At 39.9% G+C, this 11,894-nt stretch overlaps 1 protein-coding gene across 1 annotated transcript in view; it reads left to right on the forward strand.

Annotated features, from left to right (window-relative positions):
- Positions 1-10,620, forward strand: part of UPK1B (uroplakin 1B) — a 36,843-nt gene extending 26,223 nt beyond the window's left edge. The window contains exons 5-6 of the mRNA XM_007943921.2: positions 6,010-6,093; positions 10,570-10,620. Coding sequence (XP_007942112.1) covers positions 6,010-6,093; positions 10,570-10,620 — 135 coding nt within the window. The remainder of the gene's footprint in view (positions 1-6,009; positions 6,094-10,569) is intronic.
- The last annotated feature ends 1,274 nt before the right edge of the window (positions 10,621-11,894 follow it).

The following is an 11,894-nucleotide window of genomic DNA, read 5'->3' on the forward strand; positions in this document are numbered from 1 at the left end:
TGTTGTTGAAAAAAAGATATTTGCAAGGAATAAGTTGTTGGCCTTGCAAAATTCTGTCATGCATTCTCCAGTGCTATTTCTATCACCAAGGCCATATTTTCCAACTACCGGTGATTCTTCTTTGTTTCCAACTTTTGCATTCCAATTGTCAGTGATAATCAATACATCTTGATTACATGTTTGGTCAATTTCAGACTACAGAAGTTGGTAAAAATCTTCAGTTTCCTTGTCTTTGGCTTTGGTGGTTGGTGTGTAAATTTGAATAATAGCTGTGTTAACTGGTCTTCCTTGTAGATGTATGGATAGTATCCTGTCACTGCCAGCATTGAACTTCAGGATAGATCTTGAAACATCCTTTGTGATGATGAATGTTACACCATTCCTCTTCAATTTGTCATTCCTGGCATAGTAGATCACATGGTTGTCTGATTCAAAATGGCCAAATTTAGTCCATTTCAGCTCACTAATGCCTAGGATATCAATCTTTATGTGTTCCATTTTATTTTTGCCAACTTCCAGTTTTCCTAGATTCATACTTCGTAGATTCCATGTTCCAATTATTAATGGATATATGCAGCTATGTCTTCCCATTTTGAGTTGTTCCACATCAGCAAATGGAGGTTTTGAAAGCTTTACTCCATCCACATCATTAAGGTCAGCTCGACTCTGAGGAGGCAGCTCTTCCCCAGTCATATTTTGACTGCCTTCTGACCTGAGGGGTTCATCTTCCAGCAGTATATTGCACAATGTTTCAGGGCTATTCATAAAGTTTTCCAGTTATGTATCAAACAATGTTTCACTGCTATTCATAAGGTTTTCACTGGCCAATTCTTTGGGAAATGGATAGCCCCTTCTTTCTTCCAGTCTGTCATAGTCTGGAAGCTCTCCTGAAACCTGCCCACCGTGGGTGACCCTGCTGGTGTTTGAAATACTGGTGGCATAGCCTCCAGCCTCATAGCAACACACAAGCCACCACAGTATGACAAACTGAAAGATGAGTGGTGGCTTTTTAACGTAAGATTGTCCTAATGAATTATTAGGTTGGTATTTTGGGTACATGGTCTTTGAGCTTAATGATCATCATGAACTTTGACCTTTATCAGACACTTACTAAATGCCAGATACTTTTCCAAGTGCCATAGATGTATTAACTCTTTTAATGCCCAAAGGGAGATAGCACTATGACCCCTATTTTACAAAAAAAAATGGGAACTGAGATATAGAGATGGTAAGTATCTTGCCTAAAGTCACACAGTTAGTAAACGGTAGAGTCAGGATTCAAACCTAGTAATTTTGCTTCAGAACCTATGCTCTAAGCCAATAAAGAACTTAGTAATAGTCCTGAAAAGCTCTGATGAGACCCCATTATCCTGGAGCCAGCCTCTGACATGGTGTACATTTGCTTTGTGGGTTATCACATTGAAAGAAACTGGTAGTGTGCCAAGTTCTCTAAATAACTGGCTAATGTCAGACTTTTTAGTTTGGGAGTAAATCATACATACTAGGCTTTTAGAATGAAAAATACTATAAAGCTGATCATAATGCCACACTTGGCTAAGTGCTTGGCCTATGATCCAGAAAAAGGACATGAGAGGTGATAGAAATTATTTTGCAGAGGTGTTCAAGGCAATCCTCATTTAGCTTTTCAGCAACACAGTGTTGGCATTGTTTTAATGAGATATTCAGAGTATTATAAAAATTAAATTTATTGCTTATAATCACAATACAGGAACTCTGGTAGCATAGTGGCTAAGGCATTTGACTGCTAACCAGAAAGCTGGCAGTTCAAACCCACCAGCCACTCCTCGGAAGGAAGGTTGGGCAATCTGCTTCTGTAGTGATCCTGCCTCAGAAACCCAAGGGAGGGGTCGCTATGAGTCGGGTCCAACTCGATGGCACATAACAACAACAAAAATCACAATATGCAATATAATTATCATCCTCAGGATTAATAAAATGCTTTCAATATTTCAATGTCAACCCACACCACCATATCTTGATTGGATTATAATTGTTTACAGATTGCATCCCTCTCTTTGAAAGGGAAGAAAAAGGATGTTTGTCTTCAGATAAAAATTCATTTAAAAGAGAGATTTTTCCTAAAATCATATAATATTAAAGTAATGAGAACAAATCTAAAACCACTTACTTTATTCAAATTTGAAGAAAAGATAAAAATTACTTCTCTTTTTCTATCTTCAGGGACCTCACACCCAATTTGATAACCTATCTAACACCCTTCCTTACAATTTCTTGCTCTTATCTGTCCTTAACATCTCCATCTCCACTACTCACCCACCACCCCGTAACTTCAGACTCATCACCACTCAACCCTGCTCCTCCACGAAGCTCATGAATCCTGAAATACCGCTCTGTACTCCTGACACCCTGTGCCATTACTCTCTCAATCTCATCATTTTTCACCCTCCATATAATCTCTTATCTATTAATCCTTTCTGATTCTTCCTATCCTGGTTTCCCAGTTTCTCATACACTACTCTTCTGAGTTATCGGTCCTGCTACTTCCCCCTACAGCAATCCTTTTCCACAAAGTAAAATGTGCCACCCCAGTAGCCAGTATACTCTTCTATTATTGCAATTAACACCTTGAACTCTATTATAATTATTTGTTCATAAGTCTGTCTTTTCTAAGAGTCTCCTTGAGGTTCATGCATTATTCAATTCAGTATCTGCCTCACTTGACATAATACTTGACACAGGCAGGCTCTTGATAAATATTTCATGAATGGATGAATGAATAAGTAAATGGCTTTCTTTTTCACATCCATTCTATAGCTTTTCAAGACTTAACAATACACAAAAGTATTTCTATAGCCATTAAAGCTAACAAAATTAGTGGAGTCATCATAAACATTGTAATAGTAGAAATCAACCAGAATTTCACATAGCATTTCAGATACAAATATATTTCTTGTACATCCATCCCTGATATACTATGTGCAGGTTCTGATCCCTACACTTCAAGAATATTATGCTGGGGATAACCAAGAGCCAGACAAGCACCACTAAAATGATTGGTGTTATAAGAAGCCATTAAGTGAGGGGAGGTGAAAAAACTGGGGCTCTTGTCTATGAGCTCCATGAGGGCAGAGAGCAGAACCCATTTTTTATCTTGTCACAGCTGAATGCCTAGCATCACATATAGTTTATATGGCACTTAGCATGTGCAAGATCTTGTAGATATTATTTGGTGAATGACCTCCTTCCAGGATTGTTGAAAAGACCAAGGACTTAATGGATATGAAAATCTTTTGTGAAGTATCAAGTGTGCCACAGGCATTACTGTTGTAGTCATTACTTCATATCATGTGTTCTATTCATTCCACAAATGTTTATTAGGTGCCTAGTATGTACCAGGCACTCTTCTTGGTTCTAGAGATTCAACAGTGAACAAGATAAAACCCCTGCCTTCATGGAACTTACATTCTAGCATGGGAGACAGACAATAATCCAGTTACCAGACAAATACATGATAAAATTTCAGGAAGTGATAGATGCCATGAGCAGAAATAAAGCAAGGGTAAGTATATAGGGCATGATGGAGGAGAGGGTATTTTTGCCTGGGTGCCTTGGTATTTACACAGAGGTATAATTAAATGAGGAAGTGAGACACTCAGACATTGGGGAAGAACATTCTCAACAAAGAAAGCAGCAAGTGCAAAGGCTCTGAGGTGGGAGCACTCTTAGCTTTTCAAAGAAACATCAAGGAGGTGAGTATGGCCAGGCCAGGGCCAATTAAGGGAAGAATAGTAGGCAATAATGAATGTAGATTTTATGGAGCCTGAAGCTTATAAAATTTTTCCTTAGAAAAAAAATTAAAAGTATGAATACAAGGTTAGGTACAGGGCCTTGAAATGTTCTTATAAGTAAGGGGCCCTGAAGATTAAGCTCATTTCATTTTACAATGAAACTGCTTCTGGTAGTAGAAAAGAGAGAGGCAGGGCTATACTATACAGTGTGTCATGGGCCATGGCCAGGACTTAGAATTTCATTTTAAGGGTGATGGAAAGCCACTGAAGAGTTTTGAGCAAGGGTGTGAGGGGACCTTATTTATGTTTTACAAGGATCACTCTGGCACTGCATGAATAGCAGAGGGAGAGTGGACTCAGGTCTTAGGGAGACCAATGAAAAAGCTATTGTAGAAGTCCTGGAGCAAGGTCATATAGGACCTGAGTGGTAGCAGGAAATGATAAGAAGGATTTGAATTGGGGACGTATTTTAAAAGTAGACCCCCAAAAAATTTGCTTAAGTGTTTAATATCAGATAGGAGACAGTTGAATCAGGATAATTCTGATATTTTTCATTTGAGCATCTACCCATTTCCATTGCTGTCAAGTCAACTCTGACTCATACCAACCCTACAGCATACAGCAGAACTGCCCCATAGGGTTTCCAAGGCTGTAAATCTTTACAGAAGCTGACAGCCACATCTTTCTTCTATGGAGAAGCTAGGGGGTTTGAACTGCTGATCTTTCAGTTGGCAACCAAGGGCTTTATCCCTGCATTACTGGAATTACCTGTAATGTCAATGGAGAAGAGCAGAAGAGGGAGAAATCAAGACATAGCAGAAAGGTGGGTATGTGAGCACCTTGACAAGGGACTGAAGCACAGTCAAGGAGTCCCTGTGTGATGCAGTTAATCACTGGACTATTAACAGAAAGGGATGGTTTGAACCTACCCAGAGGTGCCTTGGAAGAAAGACCTGGTGATCTGCTTCTAATCAGTCACAGCCATGAAAACCCTATGAAGCAGTTCTACTCTGAAATACATGGAGTTGCCATGAGTTGGAATGGACTTGATTACAACCAGGGCACAGTTATAAAGGACAGAACCTCAAATAGTTGCCCGTAACCAGTGGGAGCCCTGGTAGCACACTGGTTAACTAGCTTAGCTGCTAATTGGAAGGTTGGTGGTTCAAACCTACCCAGCAGTTCTGTGGGGAAAAAGACCTGGAGATCTGCTCTTACAAAGATTATAATCTAGAAAACTCTGTGGTAAAGTTCTCCTCTGTTACAAGGAATCACTATGAGTCAGAATCAACACAAAAGCACTAACAATGACAACCCCACCTGGGTAGAACCTAACTTCCAGCCTTTCTAGAACATTTCTCTCCAGGCCTCAGTGATTCATGGGACCAGGGAGTATTGTGTTCCCTAGGCAGTGATTGTGATTCTCAGAGCTTTAGTAGAGGGCACTCAGATGGCAACTCTAGCCTTACCTTTATGCACATGTGTCACTCCAGCACCTTGCATAGTGATGAGAACCAAATGTGCTCTCTATGAATACTTACTGAGTCATGGCATGAATGAATGAGTAGATGAATGAAAAATGAGTCCCTCTTTCACACACATGTTATAGCTCTTCAAAGCCTCATTCAAAAGCTCACTAGGACCCAATAAAGATGTATTGAAATAAGATGTCAAATGAGAAATAACCTTTATGGGAAAGCTATTATATATATGAAGTAGGGGTTCTTTTAATTATTATAAAAAGAATGGCAACAGAGGACCTCTGGTTTTCATAGAGTAGGGGCACTTTTTCCTAAAAACAAATAAATGAAAAAGAAACTCAACCCTCACACAAATTACCAATAAAACCTTTTGGGAGGGGAAAAAGTCACGTTTTACTAAGAATGGTTTACATTGTCCACATACTCAACGTGAAAAAAAAAAAAAAAAAAGAAGATAAAATAGAAGCACCTTCAAAAAAAAGGAATTTTTAAAAATGGCAGCACATTTGTTAGATTGAATAATGAGAAAAAAAGACACATAAATGTGATACAGAATATCTTGGTCAACAAAATTATTTACAGTCTGCCAGCAAAGCAATGTTAGTAACTGGCTATCCACGGGAATGTGAAAAGAGCCTGGTTATGCTGAACTGGACTTTGAAGGGACGTTTATTCAAATAGTAACCTGTTTCCCACCAGCTCTTACATCTTTGTTTCTGGTTCGTTTCTTACCAATGTGGAATTCCCCACTCCTGCAGGGCTGCTACGAACTCATCTCTGGGCCAATGGACCGGCATGCCTGGGGTGTTGCCTGGTTTGGATTTGCCATTCTTTGCTGGACCGTGAGTATTTCCCAGACATGTTTTATCTCTAAGGTGATGGTGATAAGGAGATGCTTTGAGATTCCATTGGTTACTTCAGTCACACTAGAAGGCCTGGAAACAAAACCTTAAAAAAACCAAACTCACTGCCATCCAGTCGATTCAGACTCATAGTGACCCCCATTGGGTTTCCAAGATGGTAAATCTTTATGGAAGTACCTTCTGGGGAGTGGTTGATGGGTATGAACCGCCAACTTTCTGGTGAGCAGTCAGATGCCTTAGGCACTATGCCACCAGAGCACCTTAATGAAACCTTCCAAACCAAAAAAAAACCAAACTCACTGTCACTGAGTCTATTCCAACTCATAGCAACCCCTGTATCTCTATGGAAATAGACTGCCCAGTCTTCCTTCCAAGGAGTGGCTGGGGGGGTTGAACCACCAGCCTTTATGGTTAGCAGTCAAATGCCTTAGTCAGTACGCCACCAGAGCTCCTAACAAAACCTTCCAAAACCAAAACCACACTCACTGACATCAAGTAGGATCTGATTCAGAGCGACCCCTCCTTGGGTTTCCAAGGCAGTATCACTATGGAAGTAGATTGCCCAGCCTTCCTTCCAAGGAGTGGCTGGTGAGTTTGAACTGCCAGCCTTCTGTTTAGCAGTCAAATGCCTTAGGTACTACACCATCAGAGCTCGTTAGACCTAGGTTAATGTAGAAGTGAATTCTCGTGGGGACTGGAGAAGGTTAACTTCCTGAACCAGGGAAAGGATGTGCCCCAGCAACCATACCTTCTTCCGGCCGACTGGGATACACTTGTCTTTGGGGAGCTAGAGAGCCTCTTTCCCTTACCCAAACCTTTTACTGAGGTCTAGTTCCTCAGTTCAGTACAATTAGATGTCAAAGACTGGACTGATCTAAATGGTTTCTGTCTGACCCTAATCTTCCTACCAGTTGCCATCCAGTTGTTTCCAATTCATGGTGACCCTTGTATGTCAGAGTTGAACTGTGTTCCATGGTTTTCAATGACTGAGTTTTCCAGAAGTACCTTACCAGGTCTTTCTCTCAAGGCACTTCTGGGTGGACTCAAACCTCCAGCCTTTCAATTAGCAACCAAGCGTGTTAACCATTTGCACCTAAAAAAAAACTCACTGCCATGGAGCCGGATCCCACTCACAGCAACCCTGCCTCGGATTTCCAAGGCGGTATCACTACGGAAGTAGATTACCCAATCTTCCTTCTGAGGAGTGGCTGGTGGGCTTGAACCACCAGACTTCTGGTTAACAGTCAAATGCCTTAGGCACTACACCACCAGAGCTCCTGCTTTGCACCACTTATCTATTAATTCACTAATCTGCCTAGCTCCTCCCAAAGAGTTGCCTCCTCCAGTCTCAGTTTTTCCTTGCATACTTTATCTAAATCACCTGCAGCCAGAGGTCAGCACAGTGGTTCTCAATCCTGGCTACACACTAAAATCTCCTGGGAAGCTTAAAAAAAAAGTATGCCTGGACCCCACCCTCAGATATTCTGAATCAGTGATTAAAGTTGCCCAGGCTTTTTTTTTTTTTTTTTTTTTTCAACTTTGCAGATGGTTCTAATTTGCAGTCGGTGTTGAGAATCATTGCATTAGTGCAGAAGTACCAAACTTTTTAGTTTCAGAATCCCTTTACACTATTATTATTATTATTTTATATATACCCTTGGCTGCAACTTTATTACAACCACAAAGAATATAAAGGAGACACATAGGGTGAAGTCTGGGAGGAGTCATAGAGCAGAGCTCCCAAGTCCCAAAGAGGGCTCTTTTGGGCCTCCCTACAGTGGCCATGATAGATTCCATCATGCCTTGTGAAGCTTCAGCAGTATTGGGCCCCCAGTTGTGCTCTTTCAGTCACTCCAGCCCCCATTCCTTAGTCTCAGGTATTGGTACAGCTGAACTGAGAAGAACTAAGAACAAAGGTCAAATTGCATTCTGCAAGGTGATTCCACACCTCCTAGTGCCTTCCACCCATTATCTCAGATGCTTGAAACCATCCATGACAAAGGTTGCACAACATGAAGAATGTAACCAACATCACTGAAATGTACATGTAGACATTGTTGAATTTGTGAAGATTTTGTGTATATTTTCACCACAATTTAAAAAAAATCCTATGTGGAATTAATATTCCCAAACCCAAACCCTTTTTGTTGCATTGATTCTGACTCATAACCACACTATAGGACAGAGTAGAACTGTCTCCGGAGGGTTTCCAAGGTTGTAAATCTTTATGGAAGCAAACTGCCACATCTTTCTCCTACAGAGCGTCTAGTGGGTTCGACCCGCTGACTTTTCAGTTAACGGCTGAGCACTTAAGTGCTACACCACTAGGGCTCCTGAATTAGTATTACCATCCTTATTTTATAGATGACACTGAAGCTCAGAGAAGCAAGTAAGTGGCTTGCCCAAGGTCACACAGCCAATAAATGGCATAACAGATTTGAGCCCAAGTCTGATTCTGAAGCTTATGCTCTGCAATAGTACTGCATTTCTGGGTTGAGAGAGAAGCAGGTAAGAGCTGAGAGTGAACAATGGCATCGTTGACAGCAATTATTCCCTTAAGATCAATGTATAGATTAAAGAATCCCTTTACACTCTTTAGTAGCTCTGGTGGTGTAGTGGTTAAGGCATTCGGCTGCCAACCATAAAGGTCAGTGGTTTGAACCCATCATGGTCTATGGAAGAAAGATGGGGCAGACTGCTTCCACAGAGATTTACAGTCTTGGAAACCCAAAAGGGGTCACTATGAGTTGGAATCTACTCAAAGGTAGTGAGTTTGGTTTTTTTGGTTTTATATTCTTAAAAATTATTGAAGACTCCAAACACCTTTTGTTCATAGGGGCTGTATCTATTGCTATCTACTTTATTGAAAATCAAAACAGAAATTTTAAAAATATGTATTAATTTGTTTAAAAATAATTATAAACAATTACATATTAACATAAAAAACATATTTTATGGCAAAGTAACTATTCAAAAATTAAGGGTATTGCTTAATGTTTTTGCAAATCTCTTTAATGTCTGCCTTAATAGAAGATCACTGGCCTCTCATATTTGCTTGTTCATTCAATCTGTTAAAATATATAGCGTAGGTTGAAGTACTTGAAGAATATCCATAATTATGTATGTTATTTGATACTACATCAAAATTCAACAAGTAGCAGTTTCTTAAAGGTTAGTTGCAATATTTAATATGATACTATGTCAATGTGTACCATTTGTACTCTGTTACATTAAAATTCATTGGTTTGGCTTGTACTGTGCATGAATAGTTTCCACATGCAAGATTCTATTACATCATGCATTGGTCATTGGGAAAAACATTGGTTCACTCTGTTAGGCAGATTTTCCAGATCTTAACAGATTTCTTTATACAATACCAAAAATTCATATATGTTGATATTACCACATCAGGAAAGATCTTAAGCATTAGGATACTAACAATTTCATAGTGACAGAATATTTTTAGAAAGTGTACTCAAAAGTCAGCATGTAATAAAATTAATAACTTCTACTGCTTCGTTGAGGTCAATCTCAAGTAAAACAAGCTTTTTTTTTTCCAACTGCAAGTGCATACCAGTTAAAAATGTGATTACTACCAATACAGTTTAATGCATCTTCCTTGACTCCTACTAAGATGCTAGCAGTTTTACCTACCACATCTTTTGCATCAGTGAAAAAGGCAAAAAGATCTTACCATGATTATGAAAATAACCAGAAAAACCAAACTCACTGCCATCAAGTCAATTCTGACTCATAGCAACCCCCTTTAGGTTTCCAAGGCAGTGAATCTTCATTGAAGTAGATTGCCCAGTCTTCCATCCATGGAGTGGCTGGTTGGTTTGAACCACCCACCTTCTGGTTAGCGGTCAAATGCCTTAGGCACTACACCATTATTGTGAAAGCAAAGGAGCTCTGGTGGTACAGGGGGTAAGGCATTTGTCTGCTAACCAGAAGATCAGTGGTTCAAACCCACCAGCTACTCCATGGGAGGAAGATGAGACAATCTACCTCTGTAAAGATTCACAATCTTGGAAACCTTATGGGGGTTGCTATGTGTCAGAACTGACTTGATGGCAATGTTTTTGTTTGGTTGGTTTCTCATGGGAGTGGGTTCTGTTATGATATCAGGGACCTCTGAAAGGCTCCCCATATGTTTGTGCAGCACACTGTGAGAAATACTGGGTTAGGAAAGAGGAGGAAGAAAGAAAGAAAAAATCAATTCCTTCGAGAAGTCTTTTAAGATGCCTCAATCCGCACTCTTAGGAACTCCCATAAGTGTTATTTGTGGTGTGCTGGACTCAATGTTACCTCGACTCCCATGATTTGCTTAAGCCAAGGTTACCCTTAAAATCTCGTGTCACCTAAGTTTGAGTGAACCTAACACCACTTTTTCCCTAAGTGCGAGATATTTCTAAAGCAATTTCTTACATTTTTTTCTTTTCATTTTTATTCTAGTTTTGGGTGCTTCTGGGTACCATGTTCTACTGGAGCAGAATTGGATATTGAGAATAAAGTGTCACCACTGAGCCTCCTTCCCCAGGGACTTTGCATTTGGTGCTGGAACCGGCTCTCTCCTAACATTCCACATCTGTGCTCCATAGTAACATGTGGGTTTCTCACTCAAATGCTGACTCAGATGCTACAGAGTTCTTTTAGGTTCTCAGGCTCATGAAATTCTCACAACCAGTATTTTCCATCCTGACCTGGGGTTCTGCAACAATTCTGTTACTCCAGGAGAGGGAGAATTTGGAGGAAAAAAGTGGGTAATAAGTATCCCCAGTCCTGTTTCTTTTAAATTCATGGGGTAAAGACATTCAAAAGAACCAGTGTTAGCACAATAAGCCAAGTTTCTATTTGGATAGCAAATTGGCCTGTGTTTCTCACTGTTTCCTAAAAGAAACCTTCAAAGGCTTCCATTTATCTCAGTACTGTCTAAATGGGAGAACCAAGGAAAAAGTTGTTGAAACATACCTTTTGTTTTGTGTTATATGCTGGCTCCCGTTTAAGAGATTCTCTTAATACCACTTTCAGATCATTTTACTTTGGATCCAGGACAATGCTTGATCTTGAACCAACAATGGTGGGAATTTCCTCTCATACCTTACATGTTTAGTAACCTCATTTTTCCCATTAATTGAAAGTATGTGGACTTCTGGGGGGACAAAGCTGAGGCCTGTCATATATTTACTTAGTTTTTATTCTAAATGATTTCAACTTTAAACCTCTTTCAAACATGGGAGAAGCAAGCCAGCTATTGGAATGGGTGATTTAGGGGAATTTTTGTTTACTGTTAAAATGTTTCTTTTCTGAACTGTTTCCATTTTGAAGGAAGTTCTTATAACCCAACATTTGTTTGGCTAGCTTTATAAATAAAGAGGCCTTTAAAATATTGTAACCTTTGTTTGTGTTATCAGTATCACAATCGGTCATATGTGAGTCTAACAAGATGAGTTTTCCAACACAAGAACCTATCAGGCTCATGGGAATTAACATTTAGGAGAAGAAAAACCAGTTGTGGTTTCCTGCTGGATACTGAGTAACCCTGTTGTGTAGTTAAATGATCGAAGCTTCTGTTTAGTTGGCTTTTTAGCTCCTGCTACACTTTTGGTTGTAAATTAAATGGAACACATAAAGAGTGATATCCTAGGCATTGTTGTTGTTGTTGTTATGTGCCATCGAGTCAAACCCGACTCACAGCGACCCCTCCTTGGGTTTCCGAGGCAGTATCACTACGGAAGTAGATTGCCCCATCTTCCTTCCGAGGAGTGGCTGGTGGGTTT

This window comes from Orycteropus afer, unplaced genomic scaffold (assembly GCF_000298275.1).
Source record: "Orycteropus afer afer isolate SDZICR_OR568_19922 unplaced genomic scaffold, OryAfe1.0 scaffold00114, whole genome shotgun sequence".
NCBI lineage: Eukaryota > Metazoa > Chordata > Mammalia > Tubulidentata > Orycteropodidae > Orycteropus > Orycteropus afer.